Consider the following 24,069-nt stretch of genomic DNA (forward strand, 5'->3'; position numbering starts at 1 on the left):
GAGGGGTGGGGGGGTGATGGGGGGGGGCGGGGGAGGATGTGATGGTGCGGGGAGGGGGGGGGGGGGGGGGGGGGGCCCGGCAGCACGCGCCGCTGCCCGTGCGGCCCCGGTGCGGGACTCGGGGGGGGGCCGCTCCGCTCCGCGCCGCCGTCATTGGCGGCACCGGCGGCGCTGGGGCGCGGGGCGGGGAGGGAGCGCTCCCCCGCAGAGCCGCTGTGCCGGGCCCGGCCATGTGCCGAGAGGGTGTCTGCTGCCGGCTCGCCTGCTCGGCACCGTGAGCTGGTTTCCGCCTTTTATATATATATATATATATTTTTTTTTTTTTTTTTAAATAAATTCCTTATTTTTTGCCTTGATGCTCTCCGAGCTGGAGACTTCGGGAGACGCGGTCTTCACCTGAGAGATCCAGCCCAATTCCCCCGTTTGAAGGTAAGCGGGGAGGGCAGCGCGGCGGAGCGGGGAGAGGGCACCGGCGCGGAGGCTCCGGACCGCCCCCCCCCCCCCCCCCAACCTCCCTCCCCGGCTTTCCCTGGGCTCCTTCTCCCCATCCTTCGCATCGCTGGGGGCTTCTGCGGTGCTTTCCCCGTGTTTACCTCTCTCTCCCTCCTCCCGGTGCATCCTAAACTGCGGTGGGATTGCTGCTCCGGGGGAGCGGGCAGCTAACCCCCGCGTCCCGGGGGAATGCCTGCAAGGAGAAAAGCGGGCAGAAGGTAGCCCCGGCTGTGAGAGTTGGGGCTGGGAAGGGATTTGGAAGGGGGGGGGGGGGGGGGGGAGGGACACGGCAAAGCAAATAAGGACATGGAGAATTGAACAGCATCTGGTCCCCGATAGACTGTCTCAGGGGGGCTGGTCAAGTCCCATCAGCTTAGACCGGGATGAAAAAGACTGGGGTGCTCCAGGCTTGGTTTTCCTTGGTCCTACAGCATCTTTAGTTTCAAAGGCATGTCTGTGAAGGAGGTCATGAAAGCATCTCTCAGGGATGGGGTGGAAAAGCTGCCCCCATCCCGTGCCCTGCCAGGGTGTGTGGGTCATGTCCTCTGCCCCTGGGGACAGCTTGTCCTCCTCTGCACGCTCAGCGTGGGGCTGAAACCGGCTTTTCTCGGTCGCCTGTCTGGACAACTCACCTGGAGCCGTGTGCCTAGGTCAAAGGTTTGTTCCTATCTCATGTCCTGGCCCCAAAGGATGTAGGAACCTCCCAGCTCCATCCAAGTGATTTTATAGAGACCACCCCAGCCCCAGGTTAGGCAGCAAACCAGCCCGCTAGCTCGCACGCAAGGAACCGATGGTGATGGAGAGTAATCCAGAGTTGAACGCAAGGAAGGCGATAGCACAATTATCTGTGGGTTGGTTTTGCCATTATTTAGTTAACACAGCAGCCGTCTAGGTCTGCGCTCTCAGAAGCACATGGACGTTGTTCAGTACGTTAAAGGTAGTCTGCAGGCTCAGGGGGCTGTGGGAGGGAGAGAGAAATTCCCCAAGGGAAGATGGCTTTTCACTTCCCCATATCGACTGGTTTCAGACAGGATTATTTATATTTGACATAACAGATCACCAAACTTGGAAGGTAGTGGGGGTGTGCTCATATTCATTAAGATAGACAGTTTTCTGACAGAATAAATTAAAGGTAAGAGAAGATTGCACTTTGAGGTTCAACAGATTGTCTTCTAACCTAAAACGAGCAGTGAAATCAGCATAAAACCTAGATGGTAAAGTCATGCACTTCATTCTTTCGTGATGGATGCCTGTCATTTTAGGAAACCTAGCGAATATCCCAATGTTTAGAGTGCAAGGCAGTGCTCCTGGATGACCTCGTTTGATCAAAAGTACCCAGAATGATGGGGTTTTTTAGTCATTGTATCATGTCTTCACTGAGTAAGCATCTAAATTATAATGCTGTTAAGGGAAAATACTTTACCTAAACTGTGCATGAACTAAGTGCCTGAACTATCTGCACACCTGTATTTTAGGCACTTGCCCCGTTGCGATGGCGTATGAATAATGGAAGGTTGTTTGCAACCTTTTATGGTTGGTTTTCATCTAGTCTGAAATGAGCAGAAAGATGCATTACAGCTGTCACTTGGTGAAAAGAGATTTCAAACACCCTAAAGACCGTGCAGCTGTAATTAGAAGTGTAACCTCCTTCCTCTGCATGTCAGGATTTCTGTGCAGAAGGATGACAGGACCTCTTAAGGAACGGTGCTGGTGCTGAGTATCTATAAAGAACTTGCACAAAATCCCCCGCAAAGTGACTGATGTTGATTTATCACCCCTCAGTACATTGGTTCTCACTTATGAAAGATGTGGGGATGTGAGGGGAAAGGAAGGAAACAGCATTTGTTCCTTTCTGCTTTCTTATCAGTGAACACAGATTACAAATAGAGGCAGTTCTTAAATACCTGAGCCTGCCCGAGCACAAAAGAGTTGCAGAACGTTACCAGCACCGTTGTTACTGGCTGTATCCCTGCCGTGTTTCTCATTGCTTTCCAGCAAAGAAAGTCTAGCTGTCACATCTCCTCCTGATCCTTTTCCATTGCAACCACGGCAGTCCTCAAACCCTCATGTAGGTGACACGAGAGTCAAGCCTGAAGGTTTGATCTCACAGGCTTTGCAATCTAAGGAGAACCTCCTCAGAAGTGGCTGACAGAGGACTTGCTCGCTGTCAGTCGCATATTGACCCAAGACTTTCTAAAGGTATTCCCATATCTAAAGCTAAAGAATATCTGCTGACCCTACAGCCGTACCTGAGCACACCCCTTAGGATCCCTTAAAAGTTTTGCTGGGCACCAGATTCAAAGAGATAAAGGTGCTCATTCCCTCAGGCATTCATGTGCACGCCAGAATGCTTAGCTGCATCCTCGCAGGCTGAAGAAGTCTGTGTCACAGACCTCTGGGCACGTCAGAATATGCCTTCAGTGCCCAGTACGTGGGTCAGTGAGGGGGTTTTGCAGCTGGCCAAGATGTATTTATGTAACTCGGAGCTTTTCATCTGGCTGCACAGTGCGTAGCTGTATTAGTGCTGGTGTAAGAAATGGGGGGTAACTTGGTACCTCCTCACTCGTTGTGTTCTGGTACCTGGCTGTCGTGTTGTCATGGATATGGATAAGGACATGGCCAGTGGAGAGGTGCTTGTTGCTGGCAGGGCTCCTGCAGCCACTCTTGTGATGCAACTTATAACACTGAAGAAGAGCAGGGAAGGGATCAAGGGGAGGTAGCAGGTGTTGGGGTTGGACTTGCAACTCGTTCCCATCCTAATTTACACTTCTTCCTGCATCGTTGTCTGTTATCTCCTTCTCTCCTCATGATCTAATTTATTACGGTAGGCAGGATCGTTTCACCCTTTGCCTGAGAAAAAAAGCGTATATACCAGCACCACAGATTGTCAGAGGGATGATAAATAGGTTGGGAGATGGACTCTGACCCTCTTCAGATCTCTCGGCCACATTCAGATCACAGCTGAGGCCAAGCTGGACAAGATTGGGACCTCAGGAACCTGTGAGCCCTGCAATCCCCATGAGCACAGCCCTGTGCAGAGGTCAGCTGGAAAGGTTAGGGAACAAAATTGAAAGTCATAATAACATTTTTAAACATGCTTGGACCCATTTCTCCCTGGAAAGCTTAATAGCAGCCATGACCCTTTAATAGCAGTTCAGGGCACCAGAGGGAGGACCTGGCTCCCGTGGACTGTGAGGCTCTCAAGGTGCCTGTGTCAGGGGCAGCATGGAGAGGGGACAGGAGCGGAGATGATTTAGCCCAAAATCACAACACCAATGATTTTACCCCATCCTATGTGGCCAAGAGTACAGATTTCTTACTGGTGTCGGTAGGGCAGCAGTGTAAGCCACAGCCTGGGACACTGCTGGGTGCTGGCATCTCCCCCTGCGTGCGCCGGTGCTCCCCGTGGCAGGCCATGGAGTGGAGACAAGAGATGAGTCAGGGCCTGGGGGAGTTTTGTTTACCCTCTCACTTCACACAGAGTTTTATCTTGCTCATTGAGACCCAAGTGATGGGTCAGAACTGGTGTTCAGCATCATTCAGAATAATGGCACAGGACGGGCCGAGACATCTTCCCCAAGTTTGCCTGGCCACGAGGGCAGCTCAGCCCTTGCTGCCTCCAGTGATTCTCTCCCCATCTCTTATCTCCAGGACAAAAGCCACCCGCAGCGACACGCCACCCAGCATGGCAGTTTGTGAGCTTGCCAAGCTTTGCTTGACAGTAACCCTAATTTTCTCCCCAGCTGGAAAGCGCCTGCTGCTTGTACCTGCCCATGAGCTACGGGGAGGGATGCGGCTCCTGCGCGGGGCTGAGTTGAAGGTGCTCGTGGCTCTGCCGCCCTGGGAAACGCCTCTCTGTTCCATAGCTTTTATCAAAGAGATGGAAACTTGTCACATTCTCTCTGCAACAATATCTGACATTACCCAAGCAATTTGCCCTTGGTGTGTTTCCAGAAATAGTTAGGCCTACAGTAGACACGGGTGACATCTGGATGCATTACTGTTGAGTTCAGAAACATTCAGTAAGCAAGACAGGCCCTATTGTTTAAAGGTTATTTCAAAAGACTCCTAGTGAGTTATCTGGCCATGGAATGGGGAAAACCTTAGTGGCACTATGATAATTGCGTTTTTCTGAAGGACATTTTAGAGGAAAGTTACCAGAAACCCAAAAGCAAGTCTCAGCCCGTCCTCGCCAGGCCGGGAACCTGATCCAACCTGAAAAGGTGAGTTTTTCTCTTTACTTCAGTGCTGGTTGGATCAAGCCTGGGAAAAGTGCATCTGGCTGTGGGAAGAGCAGGCTGGGGGCACAGATGGGGGATGTAGGGGAGACCACCAGCAGTTCAGCCATAAAAAAAGTCTCAGATCAGCATAATAGGGCAGCAGGAGTCACATCAGCAGGGAGGGTGAGAGAAAGAGTCCTCCCTGAAGCTCTGAGAAGAAAATAAATGTCATTAGCAGTGGATAAAGCAGCTGCCTCTGAGCACCTGAGATGAGGGCGGGAGGCTCTGCAGGGAGAGGCGGGGCTGGCAAGGTCTGCCAGCACTGGGAGGGCTCAGCAAGGCTGCTGTGGGAGACACTCTGCAGCCCACATCTTTATTCATCATGTCCTTGTTCAGTTAATAGCCTCCTTATAAAAAAAGAAAAAGAAGGGCGAGTGAATTTTTGGCAGATGCGAAGTGCCAGCCAGCACCCCCTTCCCTCGCCCAGGTGACAAGGATGCTGCTCGCATGTGGCAGAAGGGAAGAGATGTGGCTTTGCTGTCACTCACACCAACCTTACATCTGCATGTGCTCCTGGCAGAAACCACTCCTGGCTTCTTACCTTGGCCCCAGGGCAAACAGAATTAGTTATCACCCTTTTAATTTCATGCCCCTTAGAGAGCTGTGGTGGGGATGGAATCACGTTGAGGTCTCCCACATCTTCCTTTTGGTTTTGCCACCGGTTTTCTCTGCGAGGGGAGGAAAGGAGGGGAGTGAGATCGTGCCCATGGAGTCCTGGAGCCGACCAGAGTGCTCTGCCCGCAGCAGCACCATCCCGTCCCGGGCGCTGGCTCCAGCCCTCCTCTGCCTTGTCTGGTGCTGCCGTGAGGCTGTGTCAGCGCTGCAGAGGAGCCCTGGCAGCGGATGCCGGCGGAGAGCTTTTCAGAGCTGTTCAGAGCTGTTCAGAGCCCACACACCCCAGCCTGCGCCTCCCTGTCTGCCTTCTCCCTTCTGTTCTTCTGCTGGTGCTCCAGCCCTGCCCTCCTGCGGGTCAGTCACTGAGATATCAATTATGAAAACTTCGGTGGTGAGATAACCATTGGAAGCTGCCAGCCTGAAAAAGAGGCTTGGGTGAAAAATCTGATAGGCTTTTTTCTTTAAATTGCCACTAAACTCCAGCTTAGGCTCTTCCAAGGCTGCACTGCTTGGCTTCTCTTGGGCAGGGGATAAAGGAGATGATCTTCTCGCCAGGCAGGGGACAAAGCACTGCCAGCTTTAGGTATGGCTTTGAGGCCACGCTATAGCTTTTCTCTAGGTACAAGTTCATCACAGGGTCTGAGCTGCAGAAGCTTATAAGCTCATTATATCGGGGGAATTGCAAGCAGTGGGCATGCCACACAGCTGGGGATTTCCTTCCTTTCTGCTGGAGGGGACTCTCAGCAAACTGGGAGGAAAAGTCCTTTGGGGTTTCATTTTTTTCCTGTGCAGAGCAGTCCCTTGTTCCTCGTCTGCCTGAAAATCTAGACTGGACCATAATGGACAAAACTGGACTCTTGTAGCACTGCCTGTTCCACTCGTACCTGCAGAGCTGGCATCAGTCAAAGCCAGGTTGTCTCTTTACTCACTGAGAGTTTCGGACTGTTTGAGGTTAAAGGGGAAAACACATCAGCATTAATGAAAGGAAACTGGCTGCCTGGGGGAAGATAAATACCCAGATTTCTGGGTGATGTGGCTGCTTTGAAACCCTCTGGGGACCGATGCAGCCTTGTGACAGATTCAGAAGTCATCATTTCCCCCAACCTCTCCCCAGCTTAGTTCACATCAACTGAAGCGGATGAAAACGTCTCGAGATTCAAAGACTCATAAACTGGCACCGATCGTAACAGAGAGACGTCCTGGACTTTGTTGTAAAAGATGATACACGGGCTCCATCAAAGCGGGTATTTGCTGTGATGATGCGGGAGCGTGCCGGGAGACAGAGGGAGTTCACAGGCAAGTGCCAGACGAGTCCTCAAAGCCTCTGCGTTGCTGAGTGCAAATCGCAGCTCTGCTAAAACATCCACTGACAGGCACCATTTCCTGTGAGAAAAATAACTTAACTGCAAATAGCTTTGCTCATTTTTATTCCCGATATCCCACCTTTGCTCCTCTGGGTTGTTTGTTTTTTTCCATCAGAAATAATACAGTATTTTCTGAGGTGACCGGCAGGGACAGTGCAATCCCAGTACAGAGCTCCTGTTCTGAAACCTGTGTTTGCTTCCCCATTTAAAGCAGAGGGTGCTGCTTGGGCTTTGTCGTGTGATTCACATCTGGATTCCCTTTGCTCTCAGTGTGGATTTGTTTTAAGCCCTGTTGTAGGTCTTCCTGCCTGAACTTTGGCAAACCGTTAACTCTCTTCTTTATCTGTTGCCTGCCTTTAGAGCTAGATTACAGCTTGTGCAGTACAAGGATGCTCTCCCTAACCGGTGTCTGCCTGCATTGCTCCTGCAGGCAGGGATGCTCCTTCTTCCTCCTCATTTCCCACTTTTATATCGGCAGAACAATAGCGTGCACGTTGTTGCTCTTTAGTTAACACGATATATGTGTTACATAGCGAGACGTGATGCCTTTTGTGGCAATCCAAGCTAAACTCCCCCACTGGGGAGAAAATATGATATTGGAGGTTGCCAGAGGCTCAGTTTTGAGCAAGTGCTGTGGTGTCCCAGCCGCAAGAGAGTGGCCTAGGAAATGCATGGTCGCGCTGTTGGGGATCTCTCCCTGTCTCCTCTGCAAGCCAGTGCAAGCAGGGATTCACAGGGATGCAATTTATAAGACTCTCATTGGAAGGAAAAGGAGGGGTCTCGGTTTGATTGGTGTCACCAGCTGGGTAGCTAAGACCTGGAAAGATTAGCAGTGGGATCGTGGGAGTGGAGTTTGGATAATAAGTGTTGATTTGGGTTTGCTGTTAGGCGACTTTTGTGTTTGTATTGTTATATTACACAGAGGAGGGGCTGGGGGAATAATTCAAAATTATGCCTGTCCCATGGGTTTCCTTTGAGATGTATTTCCCTGTGCAAACAGGGACAGGCAAAAAGCTGCGTGGGTCGGCTGCTGCCTCTGGCAGGGAGCAGGGCCAGCCCTCCCTTCCCCACCCAAATGCATTAAAGCACTGGAAAGGTGTTTCTCAAACCCCTCCAGGTGGCTTTTTCAATTCAGCTGTCACCAAAGCCATTTTCTTAATGATCGTGCTGGAGCTGGAGATGTACCCAGAGAAGGGCAGCCCTGCTCTGCAGCCCTGGGTGTTGGCATCGCTGCGGCTCAGGCAGATGTTCCCATGGCATTTGGCTCCTCGGGGATGTAAAACCCCTGTGCCTAATTCCGGGCCGTAAGAAGTGCCCGGGGGTGCCCACCGTGCAGGACATTGCAGAGCAGAGGAGTGGGGCAGGCTGAGCTGCAGCCAGCATTTCATCCCGGGGGGCTGCTGCGTCTTCACGGCTGCTTCAATCCAGGTTCAGAAGCGGGATGATCCAGCCAGCACTGGATGTGACATCCTGTGGGCAGGCAGAGCCCCTCTGAGATAAAGACAAGCATAATATGTACACAATTAATATTAGACAGTTCCAGCTTGCTTTTTCTGATTTGCAACAGTTTAGCATCACTGCCTTAAGAGTTATTCCTGATTCTCACGGCAGCTCGTGGGAGCAGATTCAGCCCACAGAAAGTGGGGTTTTCTTGGTTGCACATATTTTCCCTTGTGTTTCTGGCATAGCATCTTTGTTTTTGTTGTATTTTTAAATAAAACAAAATAGGTTATAGAAAACACAAGACTGTGATACCAGTTTCTGAGAAACCAGGCACTGATCTTACTTGCTTTCTGGATACCTTTGTAAATATTGTGTTTTATTGTTGAATGTTAGGATTGGCAGACAAAGGGCTGGTCTTTAAAATACTTTCTGACTTGGCTGGTAGTAAATATAAAGCATGAATATTGCTGGGCTATGGCAGGACTGTGGACTGCAGAGGACTAGAATTGCCCAGTCTCAGAAATGCGTAACACTGGCACGCTGTTGTTGTAGCCAATGCTTGGGTTTTGTTCAAAAAGAGAAGATTACAAAAAATGAATACAGATGAGAACATTTGCAGGAACATGAAAAGAAAAAGTGCTTTGTTTGATACAAATTCTAGCATTGCCATGTAACCTGAATATCACGATCTTGTGCAATTTCATGTTATCCTAATTAAACCAACCAGAAACAGAACTGAAGCATCCTGTGATCACAGCAGAAATTCCTGGGCTCCCACGTGTTGCCCGGTCTCTCCAGTCAAGCCCAGCAGCGGTGGCAGCCAGATTGCAGGGTGTTTTATTAAACAGGCCTGTGGTTTGAGAGAGCAGTGAATGTATTCCTGATTCCCAGAGGAGACCTGTGCTCCGTTTAACCTTGCGAGGGGCATCTCCCGTGGGCAGAGCTCCATCACGGGTCGGACACCTGCATCTCGATGGGCTCTGATCTGCCAGCCAGGTCTGGTTTTGTAAGAAACTTCTCTGTTAAGCAGTTTTCTGTGTGCTTTACTGTTGAGGCAGACTGTTAATGAAGCGCACGTTGTGGTACTGCAGCATCCCCACGGCCAGGGTGATGTCTAAGGAGCTCAGAAAATCAACGTCGATTCAGTGAAAGGTTTTGCTGCTTTGGTTATGGGGTGCCAGTTCCTCACAACTGCAAGGTTAGCTCTGGGGCAGAAAGTGTTATTTAACAGTATGACATACCTGCTTCCCAATGAGTTCAAGCAGACATGTTCAAGTGAAGTGAGCTCACCGCGCAAGCGAAGAAAGGTGAAAATCAGCTGGGATTCGGAGGGTGGAGTGAGGCAGTGCTGGCATGTGAGGCTTCTCTCACTTTCCAGGATGGATGGAGGCATTTCTACATGCACATCCTTAGGAGGTTACGTGATCTGACTGCCCCAGGGCTGCGGGATGCACAGCCCATCGCATGGCAAGTACGGCTGCTGGTGGTACCCTGGCCTGCCCGCCCTTCAGCAAGGCTAAGGAAGGGCTCAAACACTCAGGAGGGATTCAGAGCGCTGGTCTAAGGCTTGGCTTTCAAAGAGAAGATACTTGGTATTTTCTGGTCCTTTGGCGTGCTGCAAGTCAGCATTTAAGCAAGGAAGACAGAAACTGCAGCCTGCTCGGGAGGGTGCCAGCACTGATCAGCTGCAAACACGAGGAGCTGGGGAGTGCAGAGCCTGACGCGTGCAGGCACCAAACGCCAGCAGGAGTGGTGGGAGCTCCCTGCCCCCCAGCCTCTCCTGCCTCAGTTTCCCTTACCTTCTGTGCTGGCGGGAACATTGCTTTGGCTGGGGATGGCGAGAAGGTGGCAGAGTGGGTGTGGGGGAGCAGGAACCACTGTCTCGCTCTCAAGGGCCTCTCTAGCATCAAGGAGTCATTTCAAAGACAGGGGCTGTGTTGTCTTAATGCTGACGCTAGGCAAAAAGATCCATCATGTGTTTTGATTTCTGAAAGATGCTGTCCCTGGGAACAGTCGATATTTCAAACATTTGATCTCAGCAGCTCCGTTAAGCCCACACGGTTTGAAGTAGAGCAATTTGTGTAAAGGTTTTTCTCTGTTTCTTTATTTGCCTAATGACCGTTTTCAGCTGAGCTGTATGATTACTTTATCTTTTCCGCCTTTTTGCTTATGATTTTGTTGTTGTGGTGTTTTGTTTTTTTTTTTTTCTCTGAGTTCAATCTTTCCCTCTCTCATCTCCCAGGAAAAGCTATAACAGAACTAAGGTGAGGAAAAAAGGAAAATTTACTGGAACCAGTTCAGTGTAAGTTGCCAAGAATCTGAAAATTACCCTCTCAGACAGTCTGTATTAATTCCCCTGATGCAGCAATGATAAATCCTTATTAAAAAGGATAACATAGGGAGATTTTACTGCCTGTAGGAAGACTCCTGGTCACAAGGAATGAGGTAGCTTGTTACCCTCTTGTTCATGATGAGAGCAGTTTGCAAGTCTCTGTGTCCTTCCCAACCACGGTGCCGACCTAACCCCACTCTCCACTTCTTTATTCATGCACCGTGCTACCTTGCTGGGCTGGAGTGGGAAAACTACTCTGCTTGCTTCTTGTTACATGGGCTGAACCTGAGCCTTTGCCAGAGCAATGTAAAGCTGTAGCTATGGAAACTCCCTACCCTTTTTTATGATTTTTTTTTTTTTTTTTTAAAAAGCTAGAAGAGATATCTCTTTGGAGATCCCAGGTCGGGCGACTGGTTTGTGAGTGGTTGTTCAGCCCTGAGGGCTTATCCCAGGAGGTGCTGGGTGATCGGTCGCAGCCAGCACCCAGGGATTTACCCGGTGTCATGCAGGAGCTGGAGGCACAGACCCAGGTCACACTGCAGGGACTCTGTGTCACAAGGGCAGAGGAGCAGGGACTGATGAGGAACAAGCAGGTTGCATGGAGAGCTGGAGCCCAAGGCAACTCAGTGTGTGACAGCAGGGTGTTGAGGGGACAGTGTGGGGCTGCCAGAGGCACCACCAGCCATCAGCCACCCACCCACAGCTGGGGGATCAAGGACAGAGTCCCCCTCCTGCTCACAGCTGGATGGAGGGTGGTCCCTGGGGCTCTTGGGTTGATGCATTTAATGAGCACCAAGGAAATGGTTCTCCACCCCAGCCTGCTTGGGTCTGTGAATCCAGAGCAAATGAGAGTGAGTTGTGCAGCTCACAAAGACTTCAGTCTGCTGAGGATCTTCCCATCCCACGGAGCTGTGTCCATACCTCTTGGAAATGCAAAGCTCTTGGATTTACTGCTTACTGGAAATGTACACTGTACGTGTCCTTCCTCCCCCAGCCCCTGATCGATGGCTCATCTGTGTCTCAGGACATCTGCAGGGGCCACCAGGTCAGGCGTGGGGACTCGTCCTTCCCAATCACCAGCGTAAGGGGTGGAAGGAGAGCGGAGCTGATCCCAGCTCGCTGCTTACCCAGTGCCTGGCCTGGGGGAAGCCACCTTAGTCTGGAAATGGGCTGATATTTGGTAGCTTTCAAGCAACCTAGCTTCAAAAACAGAGCCTTAACCAGCCCAGGGCTCAGTTTCCCTGTCTGTAAAATGGGTATTGGCATAGCAATGCTATCCCTCTCAGGCGTGATACTGCTTTGTTTGCCAGAGCCAGAGAGGAGCTGGGGCCAGAGGCCCTGGGCTAAACCAGGGCTTTAGCTCAGATGTTGCCCAAAGGCTGAAGGTGCAGCTGGGGCTGGCTGCTGCCTGCATCCACTGCTGCTCTTCTCAGTGCCACACAGGGCCCTGCATGGCTTTGTGGCTGCCTGAGGCAAAAGCTAAAAGGTGCAAACACAAGCTTTGAAGCATGTAGCATTTCTAATAGCCCAGGGCTGAATCCCAGCAGGGCTGCCTCAGTCCATCTCCTCCAGGCCAGTTGCTGCAATGTCTTCCCATAAGGATGAGGCTCCGTGCAGATGCCACTGCATGGCCAGAGCCAACAAATCCCCAGAGCTAAAGCAGACACTGCTGGGAGAGCCACCATGAGAGCTGCTGCTCCTGGTGCTTTTCATGGCCATCAAAGGATACCGAGACCTCGCTCTCCCTCTGTCCAGTGTCCCTGGCCCCGAAGAGCTTTGTCCCCAGGACTGGTGTGGATGGGAGTGCTGGACCCAGCCCAGCTGCAGTGCTGGTGCCCCTGGGGCTGGGATGCAGCTCCAGCTCCCAGCCAGGGTTGTAATCTGCGGAAAGCTCAGCCGGTAACTCTGTGAGTCTCTTCCCATTCGCATGCCCCAGCAGTCCTGTCTGAGCCATGAAACCCTGCTCTCAAGGTATTTCCCTGGAGATGGGACAGAGGGAAAGCTGGTGTGAGCTATTGGTGTAAGGCACCAGGTCACACGGGGCTGCATTGGGCTCTCAGGGCAGCAGCAGTTGGTTTTCAGCCTGAAATGTTTGAGATCCAGGTGAATGGAGCAATTCTGGGAAGAGTTGATGTTTCAGAAGGACAAATTCTTTTTTTTTAAACACCTTTGGTGCATCTTTTCAGCAGCGTTTTCGGACAGTTAGGGCTTTTTCATCTCTGCTGGCACTCCATCAGACTGTGCCTTGCTGGGGGGCTGCAGGGAGCTCTCCTGTGGGATGGTGGTGGAGAGGGAACAATGCCTGATGAGTGAATTGGGCAGGAAAAAGTACTAATCAGGAGTAAGATCTGTTGTTGTTAGTTCTCAGTAAGCTAACCCAAGCTGTTCAAGTTGGCCAGGAAACATTTCCAGCCTGAAAAACTGCCCTGCTAGGAGAAGTCTCTGGGGTGGGCAATTGGGTCCTCCCCACCCTTTGACTTACTTCCCACTCAGCAGTGACTGCAGGAGCTTATCTCAAGCTGCTAATACCAAAATCTGCTCTCTGTGATGCTAATAACTCAGGCTGACTAAACCATAATAATTCAAGAGGTGATTAAATGATGCAGGGTGGAAAGACAGCCTTTCTTTCTTTTTTCTTCTTTTTTTTTTTTTTTTTTTCAAGGAGTTTAGGCTGCTTATGTGTGTTTGGGATTACGTCCTGCTTTCCAGCTGATGTATAGAAATAATTCCTGGTACTTAAGCAGAGTGTGATTGTTTGGGCAGTGAAAGGTGGGATTGGGGAAAATAAAACCCTCTGGTGTGGTTTGACAGAGGCTCTCAAATCCTGACAGAGACCAGCTGGCTGTGAGCCCCGGCTGTGGCAGCTCACCGTGCACGGGGTTGGACCCGGCGGCAAGTCCATCACATCTGTACCAGTTCCTTCCTTGGGCCTGGTTTTTGGGTTTACCTCTCCTGGACTGACACCAGCGTGGGGCTGGTGTGCAGGAACGCACTGCCAGGCAGCGCCGAGTTGCTACCATCCCTATCGATGCTGACAGCATCCCTATGGATGCTTTTTAGGATGTGGCTGTACAGTTTTACAGAGGGTCAACGGGGCAGAGCATGGTGAACATACTCAGCTTTATTCCAGGCGATACTGAAGTGTCCTCAGACACCTTCCCTTGTCCCTTTGGGACGGAGATAGCAGCACCTTCGGGCTGGCCCCAGGGGCAGTGGAAGGAGATATTCCCAAGGGCAGCACACACTGTCCAGGTGATTCAGCATTTTCCCCCATCTCTCCCCATCAGCACCACTTCACTCTGTTTAGCATCTGCAGTCATTTAAATTCATGCCTGGAGTTGTGCTTAGTAAGCCTCAAAGCCGCTTTGATGAGCTGTGCAAATATTATTTTTCATTAGGCGTGATTTGGTTGTATTAAATGACATTATTGCCTCATTATTGCAGAGCACATATTCCCTCTCGCGCGCTGCTGGGGCAGGCATCCCCTAGATCGATGCACTTTGAAGGCAGCCTGCTTAAGTGTGCTGAAAATTCAGATGGCTCACTAAGAGCTAATCTCTCTTTTAAAAACTAATAATGGTAATTGGTGGGAGGGGATCCCTAATTGTCCCATGAACTCCTGCTTTTTTTTGTAAGCTTCAGGAAAACCCAAAATTCAGAGTGGCTGTTGCTGTGTGATGTATCTCCTGAATAGTCTGGGCCTCCTTTGCCGGGTTTGATTGCTGATGAGCTGCTCTTGCACAGGAATGCAGCCTGACTGCTCTGGCAGTGCCACCGCTAGCAGGAACGCATGCAGGGATATGTATACAGTGTGTCCTCAGCTTATATAACTTATTGGAAAAGCAGTGGCTTTTCTAGGAGTTTTTGGGCTGCCGTGCAATATTTAACAAAACACTTTGGATTATAAAATTCTTGTTTTTAATGGTATATAATATCTTTATATTATATTGGGTGATGATAAGAGCAGACAGAAGGAGCAGGTCACTGTGACATCTGATGATCCCCCATTCCCCACCTCAGCCCGTCGGCTCCGGGAGCACTGGGAGAGCATTTCTGGCTGTAAAGGGCTGAGCTGAGAATGGGCAGAGAGTAGAGGAACAGTCCCCGGCCTCTCCAGTTCCCTGGAGGGTTTTATTGTGGGTTATGATTGATGCAAATACGGGGAATACATCTCCGTATGTGCGCGATGCTCATCTTGCATGAGCCTGATGTGCCTCCAGGCTTAACTCTCACTGCCAGGATGCTAACACCAGCATGAGAGAGCACCGAGCTGGTGCCAGCGGGCAGAGAGGGCTCTCTTGCACCCCAGCTCCTGTCACCTTTCCATGTCCCCAGCACAGCCTGCCCCGAGCTGCCGTCCCAGCCCTGCCCGAGCCGGGCTGGGCAGCGCGGGAGCCTGGAGGTGCCTGAGATCCTGTTCTGCAGAGCTCAGCACTATTCCAACAACGTCCCATCTGCTGAATAATTTATCAGGCACTGTGTGTAGATTGCTTTTGAAATGTGTTGCTCCTGGTCTGGACATCAGTGGGAGCTGAAGTATCGGGGTCTGTTTCAGCAAACAGGAGGGCTGGGGGTGCTTTAGTAGGGGGGGAGCCACAGGGCTCACTGCAGGCTTATCTCTGAGTTACCTCAAGAGTATCAGTGACCTCTGTAAATGTCTTCAAACCAGGTAACGGCTCTCAGGCCACCAGAAAGGGCCATGCAGTTTCAGATGGGTATGAAATGTTTGGCTCCCCATTCTGATTTGTCATTTAAAAGTCCACAGCAACGTTACAATTTGCCCAGACCTGGCCATGTCTTCTCTCCGATGTGCCATAGATTCACTTCAAAAATCCTTCTTGTTCGAGGGATTATCAATAGTGGTGCAACCCCCCATTTTCAGAGTAGAGAAAGCATCTCTCGAGTGCAGGAGCCACTCTGCAAAGGGCCAGTGTCCGAGCAGAGAGTGAGGTGAGTGCAGTCCCAGCAGGGGCAGATGGAAGGATGGAGCTGTGGGAATCTCTGAGCCATCTCCAGCACCCAGGAGGACCTGTCTGCTATGGATGAGCCTGGGAAATTGTGAGTAGTGTTACCCAAATGGTTAAACGCCCCCTGCTCATGAAGCGTTCAAAAGAAACTTGGAGTATGGGGTGCCTGGAGATAGAGGGGGGGTCCCACGTGGAAAGCACTTGTGCTGAGATGGGGAAGCATCAACTGCTGAGACATGTCTCGTCTTGTCCTTGTGATGAAGAGTGCTCAGATGGTCTTGTCAAAGCGATGGGTCCACAGGCACCGAGCCCCCCCACACCCCTTCCCCAGCCCACCCGCCGTCAGGCCTGGCTGGTTAAATCCCGGCTGTTTACGTAGAGCATCAGCCCCCAGGCCAGGAGCGCTGCCTCAGGAGGGAGAGAGAGAAAGCAAACAAAAGTGATGCAGGCCTTCTGCTTAAAGTGTTTTTCATATGGAAAGCCACGTTCTCCGCCTGTGTTTCTGGCAGCTGCCCTGTCCGCTGGCTCCATAAATGCAAAGTCTTCTGCTGGCACGCTGCCCGGCTGTTCCTAGCAGCCCGGCTCTTATTCATTGACTGGGTAGGATTACAGGAACTGGGGGAAATGCAGAAATAAGTCTGTATTTGCCACCAAACTGTTTTTGGCTTCTAACTTATTTGCTGCTTTCCCACCTCCCAGGCTGGTGGCTGCTAGCTGGGCAGTGGCTTTCCTTCACACCGATGCTCCCCCCCGGGTTTACCCTTGGGCAGAGCCGTGGCGTTTACACGGCACCGGGGTCGGGGTGGGGGGCAACAGGGGAGCGTAAGCCAGGCTCAGCCTGAAACTTTGCAGCATCAAGGGCTTGGATCCAGTCGGCTCTGCCCTGGCCAGTTTATTACAGTGTGATTTCTTGTTACTCTGGGCCAAGACCCTGGGTCCCGAATGCTGCTTGCACGCAGCTCCGGGGTGGAAAGCAGGAGCAGCAGCAGCACCCAGCAGCTCGGGGAAGAGGTATCTCGGACAGCCGGCATTGCTCGCATGCTCTCCCGTTTCCCCAGCCTCTTGCTGAGCTCTTTTCCTTTCTTCCGAAGTGGGGCTTGGTCTGAATTGTCAATATCAGGGTTCGTTGTGCCTGGATGAGCTGGGAAATGGCCGCATTGCCCACCCGAGGGAAGCTCATGACCTTCCACCACGCAGGGTCAGACTCACGCTCCCCCCCCCCCACACACAGCTGCTCAACTCCCAGTTTCCACACAGGACTTGATCTTCCCAACCTGAACGTCCCCCCGCACTGAGGTCTCGCCTTTGGGTCTTTTCCCCTGAGTCACCCAACAGGCTGACCCACCACCAGCCATCGTCGTGATGCTTGGAGGAAGGTCAGCCTGGGGGGGGGGCCGTGCTGGCGTGCAGGGTCGCTCCCCCCCTCGGAGGCCCTTCCCGGGTGCGGGAGGACACCCACGCATGGCAGCAGGACTCGGCGCAGAAACGACTCGGCCAAGCACACAGCACGGCCAGGGATGTGCTAGTGCAGAGCAGAGCCAAGACAAGGCAGGATGGTGTTACTTCAGGACACGGGGCTGGCCTCCTCTGCTCCCTGGGAAGGGTGGGGTGGGGTTTTTTTTCCCTTTTTTTTTTTTTTTTTTCCTCTCTCCTTTTTCCATCTCGGCCGTTTGGAAGCACAGGGCAGAGCTGATCCCCGCTCCTCTCTGCAAATGAGACCACCGTTGCGATCAGCAAAACGGCTAGGACGAGGGTCAGAGGTCTCATGCAGAAGGTTTGAGCCGAGTGTCCTTTGAGCGTGGGGTGTTTATGGCTGTGTTATTCCTGTGTGTTTATTATGGTGGGGTCTGAGCTCCTGCCTGCTCCAGTTCTGGGGTACCAGGCATAAGCAATTGTTTCGTACCTCATTTGGGTACTTTGTTTAGATCTCCAGCTTCAGGAGTCAAGTGAATAAGGGCAATTCCCAAATTCCTTGTTAAGCAGGGGGCTGTGCTGCTGCTGGCTGCAGAGGAAGCAGGTCCCAGGGCAGCTGGGGGATGCAGGTAACACTACAGTAGGACAGGCTGGGGACTACAGCTCCTCGCAAGTAAGACACGGTGTCTTTGTGCAGGCACAGTTTCAGTGGGACCAGCACTCCATTTTTTTTTTTTTTGGTGCTTGCCATGAGAGCACTTTCAGCTAGTGCAAAAGGCTTTGGGGTGTCTGTGTTGCCCTGGAGATGGGATGAGATGGGATGGGATGGGCAGAAGCCTCATTCATTTAAAGGTCTGGCCTGAAGATTGCTCTTAGCACCTGCAAATCCTAGAGCTGCCTTCACTTGAGGGTGTCTTAAAGAAACCTTGGAGTGGTCTCCTTAGGAGTCCCCAGGTCTCCTTCTCCCACCGCTTCAGCAGGCAGGGTCAGGCCAGTCCACGTGAGCCGGTCGGGGCTGGGGTAACTCCAGCACCCGGACCCGGAGCTCAGCGTTTCAGAGCCGCGGTTAGCCGGGTGTTAGCTGGAGCCTTCAGATGGGCTGAGCTCAGCCCCCTCGGCCTCTCTGAAGCCTTCCTCCCACGCAGGCATCCCCAGAGGCGCTGGCTGCGCAGCCGGTCTCCGCAGAGCTGGCCCAGGAGCGAGGCGCAGCTGTGAGCAGCCTCTCCCCGCACCGGGCACCCTCAGCGGTCCAGGGGCCGTGTCTGAGATGCTGGGGGGGGGGAGTGGGACACGACTTAGGACGATTTTGCATCCCACTCCTTCTCCTCTCTGCATTGTCAAGTGTAATTCTGTGCCATCCCATTCTCTGTTGCTCATGAGAAGCTTCCCTCAACCCCGCTCCAGCCCCCTGGGTTGGGCTGCAGCACGGCAGAAGGGTCCATCAGTCCATCGTGGCAGTGCCCAAGCCAAGGAGGGAGCGGAGGCTGAAGCAGACCGGGCTCCTAGTGAACAGCATGACCTCAAAGTCTGTGTTCTCAGCCATGGCAGGGACATGCAGATGGTGTCAGCGAGGAAAGAAGTCTCCGGTCTGGGACTGGAGCTGATGGGAGCTCTGCTTGTGTCTTCTCCAGGCTGCAAGGAATAGAAAAAGCCATTTTCTCACCCCCCTGGGACTTCCCAGCCACAGCAGGGCTGGTGCTGCTATAGCTGCAGCAATAGATGTCCTGGCTAGAGCAGGCAAGTGGCAAAGGATTGTGTCTAAAATCCAACAGCTCATCCAGGAGCAGCCTGTAGCAGCCATGCAGTGAAATGTCTGGCTTGTGCAGCAGGACCTGGCCTTCGTGCGCTGGGAAAGTAAAGCAGGGTGCTGGAGAAGGGGAAGGTGTTACACTCAAGCTCCCGTGTGCCTGCACCAGCGTGGCAGCTCCCAGTAACCCCCAGAGGCACTATCTCCTGTCACCCCGCAGCGCTGGGGACGGCTTTCCTCCAGCAAAGGGCTCCGGGGCCAGGGGCAAACAGCCTGTGCAGAGTTAACATCCCCCTGCAGCCCCTTCCCTGCTGACTGGCAGCAACAGAGGACATGATGGGGACTGGATTGGGATGGGGAAGAGGGGTTTGGAGGCGGCGGGGTGGGACTCAGGCATCTTCAGTAGCTGGAGGGCTCCAAATGTTACCGAGAAGTGAGGAAGGAGCCAAGCAACTGTCTGCTGGGACTGTGTCTCTCGGTGCCTGCGTTCCTAATACCAGGGCTCCTGCATACTTTCTCCAAGACCACAGCGGAGCTGCAAAGCACTTCCTTTTACCAGGATATTTATTACTAAATATATGAATCTGGGAGCCTGTGGAGCATGAAATTAGGAACAAATGTAAAAAGGAGGTCTAGACAGGAATTGTTCTGCTTATGGGCCTCCACATGCTCTGCTTTCTTCCCCCTTTGCACACTGGAGAGTTTAATGCTTCCACGTACGGAGCTTTAATCAGACAAGTATGTTATGGGAGGAAAAAAGAGTGAAATGCAAATGGTCTTCCTCTGGATAGAGCAGTGACTGTGATGCCACGTCTGGCTGACCGCAGCTGGACAGAAGCCATGAAAATTGGCTCTGTACAAGCCTTGCTTGTCTCCCCGGGGTAGGCAGCCATTCAGTTAATCAGTGAGGAAGCTGGGGAGCCCTCCCTGCCAGAGCCCAGCCTGCCACCTTACATCTTGGGCTGGCGAGGAGCTCGCCAAGATGCTGATCCTCTCTGATGGGTGCAGCACTCGGCCCTGAGAGGCTGCAGGGTTGAGTCCGGCCACCCCAGAGCCAGGTCCTGCGCCTGCCCTGCACACCCCTTCCCCGGGCTCCCTGGCAGGATGGTGTTTGCAACTGGGAGCAGCAAAGGCCCCACGGATGAGCCTTTCCAGCTGGCTCTGCCGGGCCGGTGCCTGTGCCCACAGCACCCGGTGCAGCCCGAGGTCAGCAGCCGAGTGCCTCCAGCCCCCTTTAAGCAGGACTCAAAGTTTTTCAGTCACTAATGAGTTCTTTGCAAACCCTTCCCCTGACTGTGTTCTTCCCCCCCTCTCTTCCCACCCTGAGCCTCCTCAGAGCATTTTGCCCGAGGAATGAGGGCAGGATTTGGCCCGGCGCTTGCCCCATGGCCGTGCGGTGCTAGAAGTCGTTCAGACATCATTATGAATTACCTTCCCTCCTACAGCGCTGCTCAGCAGCAACATAAAATGTGATACTGCTTTATCCATTCAGCACTTACCCAACTTTAGCAGGACATTAAGCGCCTGAAAATATGCCACAGATTTATTTTCTTTGGAAACGGGTTAAATCCCTGACAGATACAGTTGCTTTTCCTCGGGTGCTGAAGTAATTTGGGGCTGGGGTGGCTGTTTTTTTGTTTTAACTTGATAGCATGAACTGGAGGCCAGCTTTGTTAAAGCACTTGTAGAGTAGGTGGTCAGGGTATGATTTCTCTCTTAATTTATGTCGCTTCTCCTGTTCCCAGCCCGACTTTTGAGGCACTAAAGGGCTGCTGGAGCTTTAGCTGCAGAGCAATGCTGGGATTAGTGCCGCTCTCTGCATAGCTGCTAGCAGGTGTGTGTGGGCAGGTACGTGTCTCCCCAACATCGTTCCTGTGACGAAGAGCTTGGTCTTACCCTGCGTGGGGTGGAGGGAAATTCAAGCCCTCCCGCGAGCTCTCGGGGCAGGGGCGCTCAGAGCAGGAGCCACGCTGGTGTTGCGGGGCTCGTGCGCTGCGCGTGATGCATAGCATCTGCCTTCTGGGTGAGCCAGAAGCAGAGACCTTCCACCACGACCAGTTCTGTGCCAGCACCCAGAGTCCTCTGAGGGACACTCCGGGGAGAGAAGGGGGCTGGTGGTACCCCCCCCAAAACGCAAGCGTGGGGCCGAGCTGAGCCACGGGCCTCTCTGTGAGGTGTCCCAGCCGCAGCATTTGCGGTGGTGGAAATGAACAGCTCGCCTGAGGCTGTCAGAAACACCATCCTGGGGTGCCTCCACAGCCCCCCCCCCCAACACTATGGCTTGGCCATGGCGAAGGCGAGGAGCTTGGTGCCTCCTGCAGCGGGCAGACACATCCCATAGCTCAGCTCGCTGCTCAGGGAGGGGAGGGCGCCTGTCCCTGCAGCCATTAAAGGCTCACTTAGCAGCTCTGGTTATTCCAAATTAAAATACCACATTGTTTTCATAGGGAAAATGTATTATAGGCTCAGAGAAAAATGTGTACAGCTCAGAAAGCTCCTTCTCCTGTCACTGATACTCTCTGCCACCAGACAGGAGCCAGGAAGGTGCCCTGGGTGCCATGGGCACTGGGCAGAAAGTTTTATTTCCCTTACGTCCCCCCTCCTGCATGCAGAAGAGCCCAACGTGACTCTGGAGCTTTTGTTCACTAAATCTCTCACCCACTGCATGAAGTATTTTTTATCCCCCTACACCTGCAAGGTGGCATTTGGGGGGTGGGGGTGGGGCAGGGACTCCCTGAGGGCTTTCACAGTCACCCAGTGCCAGGATCTGGCCTGATCCTGCCCATCACCTCCCACAGAGCCCTGCTGGTTTTTAGCCCCCTGCAAACGGGGGTGAGCTGAGAGTTTGGGGATCTGCAGCCCGGTGCGTCACCCAGCACCAGGCTCACCCCGGCCCCTACCGCACCCCCGTCACCCCGTGTGCTCGCTTTTGCAGGCTGTTAATGGAGAAGAGGGCGGATGACAGCCGGGACCGTGGTCATCACAGGTGGAATATTAGCGACTGTCATTTTGCTTTGTATCATCGCTGTCCTCTGCTACTGTAGGCTCCAGGTAAGGCTGGGGTGGGGATGTGGGCCCCCCCCCCACTCCCCCCAAAGGGTGCTGCAATGGGGAGGGGAGCCCACGGGCAGCCCAGTGTCCCCTGCCTGCTGGTCCCCAGGGCTGGCATGCACGGAGCAGCCCCTCGGGTGCAGGGTGTGGGCTGCCCGCTGAGCCCCGGGCCCCGCGGGGCTCTCCCGTTTCAGTACTACTGCTGCAAGAAGGATGAGTCCGAGGAGGACGAGGAGGAGCCCGACTTCGCCGTGCACTCCCACATCCCCCCGCTCCACTGCAACCGCAACGTAGTGCTGACCAACGGCCCGTCCCTCTACGCCTCGTCCCCTTTTGGCAAGAAGCCGGCCCCGAGCCGGTCCAGCTGCCCCAGTTGCGCGCCGTACGAGCCCCCCACCTTCTTCTTGCAAGAGCCCCCCGAGGAGCTGCACAACGGGGGCGACCGGGTGAGCTACAAGACGGTGAGCCAGGAAGATCTCGATCTGCCCGTGAGCGTGGCCAACCTGCAGGCACTCAACCCCAACCGGCTCTCGGCCATGCGGGAAGCCTTCTCCCGCAGCCGCAGCATAAGCACCGATGTGTGAGGGGGGTGGCTCGCCCGCCCGGCCCGGAGCATCGCATTGCACCTCACCGCTGCCACCAGGGCTTTTAACAGTGGGGAGAACTTTCTGAGATTCGTGGAAGAGAATTGAAAAAGAAAAAAGAAAAGAAAAAAAAAAGAAAAAAGAAAAAAAAAAAGAAAAAAGAAAAAAAGAAAAAAGAAAAAAGAAAAAAGAAAAAAGAAAAAAGAAAAAAGAAAAAAGAAAAAAGAAAAAAGAAAAAATAAAAAGAACATATTTCCATGTTCTGTAGGCAGAGACATGATAAATGGCAGTATAAAGGGGTAGCAAAAGAAACAAGGGGAGCACGGGGGAGGACAGTTGCAGCTGGGACACAAGGTTTTCTAGCGACGCGTTGCAATTTTTTTTCTTTTTTTTTTTTTTGTCCTTTTATAAAGAGGCTTTTGATATCGCGCATCCTTTTATACAGAGTCAACGCCCCTCCTCGACATGCGGCTGGAGCGCCGAGTGATGACAAGCAAGTAACGGGGCGCACGGTTGGCTGTGAAATGGCTCGTGCTGCAAGTCAGCCGGCGTCTGCCGCCGTGTCGAGGGGGCACGCTGCGGCCGACTGCTCCTGGCCATAGTGTGCACACACACACACACACACACACAAAAAAAAACAAACAAAAAAAAACCCCTGCCACGGACCCACAGCAAAGCAGGGCTGCTACTGCCCACCCTCCTGCCACCTCCTCCATACTGCAGCCGTGTGTGTGTGTGTGTGTGTGCCCAGCCCTGCCCTGTTCCCAGGCCGTCTCGCTCCTCAAATTGGTCATTTATTCCTGGGTGCCGGGCGCGATCCCCTCAGGGTTAGGATGGCCAGTGGGTGCACAGCCTGGCCCTGCCCCTCGAGCCCCCGGAGCAGCCCCGCTGCCCCCTCCGTGGAGCTGGGCTGGGGGGGTTGCAACCCCATTGCATTACCTGGCTATGGAAAGAACACAGCACAATTTTGGAGGGAGGAATACACCTGTAGCCGCCGCCTCCGAATAATCAGCATCCCTGCCCCAAATAATGCCAGACGTGACTTCTGACTGAGGACTAGGTGAGAAAGAGCGTGAGTGACTGTGTATGTGCCCACCCCACCCCGCATACACATTTTTACCTGCGTTTGTGTGGGGCTTTTTAGAACAAAAAAAAAAAAACAACCGTGACGCTTTCTCCCCATCCAGGAATGTGTCGAGCCACTTTAGATTTAGGCAAAACCCACCTCTTTTGCATTTTCATCAAGCCGTTTCCCAGGGCCTGGCACTGCCCTGGCCGGGGCTGTGCTGGCAGAGCTGCGGGCAGGGAGCCGGCCGCCGCGCGTGGCCCTGGGCATTCAGTGTGCTGCAGAGAAGCCAGCCCGACAATTTGAATTCACAGCTGTAGCGGTGCCTACGTGGGGACTCTGGTGCTCCGGTTTCTCCTGGCCATCTCCGTTCCTCCCCTCCAACTTGGCAATACTCGCAGTTTGTCTGACAAGACACCCTCTTTCTCCTGGATTGTGCATTATTCAGGTTAAAAGCAGCGTGGTGGACTTGGGGATGGCTGGCGGAGGATGGACGGGCTGCGAAGAGGCTCTAATGGCCTCAGCTTTCCTTTTTAAAGATGCGATGGGAAGAAAAAGCCGTGGCTTCAGCCCCATTGGCTCACAAGCACCGTATGTAGCCCAGCTGGATATTTTACTTTTAACCACGAGGGCTTTTAATTCCACAGGAAATCTTTTGGAGTACAAGTCAGTCTTTGCAAATGAGTATCTTCGACTTTCTTGGGGGGTGTGCAGT

At 52.9% G+C, this 24,069-nt stretch overlaps 1 protein-coding gene across 3 annotated transcripts; it reads left to right on the forward strand.

Moving 5' to 3' along the window:
* Positions 1-99: 99 nt before the first annotated feature.
* FAM163B (family with sequence similarity 163 member B) lies at positions 100-22,942 on the forward strand. Of its 3 annotated transcripts, none has more exons than XM_042787011.1 (4): positions 100-429; positions 6,502-6,683; positions 21,589-21,704; positions 21,899-22,942. In XM_042787011.1, the coding sequence occupies exons 3-4, from the start codon at positions 21,612-21,614 to the stop codon at positions 22,286-22,288; spliced, it is 483 nt and encodes a 160-aa protein (XP_042642945.1). In that variant the 5' UTR covers positions 100-429; positions 6,502-6,683; positions 21,589-21,611; the 3' UTR covers positions 22,289-22,942. The 3 variants fall into 3 exon arrangements, with proteins under 3 accessions (XP_042642945.1, XP_042642946.1, XP_042642944.1); XM_042787012.1 differs by lacking the exon at positions 6,502-6,683 and adding an exon at positions 20,399-20,501; XM_042787010.1 differs by lacking the exon at positions 6,502-6,683 and having other exon boundaries at positions 101-429.
* Positions 22,943-24,069: the final 1,127 nt, after the last annotated feature.

Source organism: Tyto alba, unplaced genomic scaffold (genome assembly GCF_018691265.1).
Source record: "Tyto alba isolate M040663 unplaced genomic scaffold, T.alba_DEE_v4.0 Super-Scaffold_11, whole genome shotgun sequence".
Classification (NCBI taxonomy): Eukaryota; Metazoa; Chordata; class Aves; order Strigiformes; family Tytonidae; genus Tyto; species Tyto alba.

Coding starts and splice junctions, on each gene's coding strand:
- FAM163B (XM_042787011.1), top strand. CDS start 21,612: ATGACAGCCGGGACCGTGGTCATCACAGGTGGAATATTAGCGACTGTC. Junction 21,705..21,898: donor TCTGCTACTGTAGGCTCCAG/GTAAGGCTGGGG, acceptor CTCCCGTTTCAG/TACTACTGCTGCAAGAAGGA.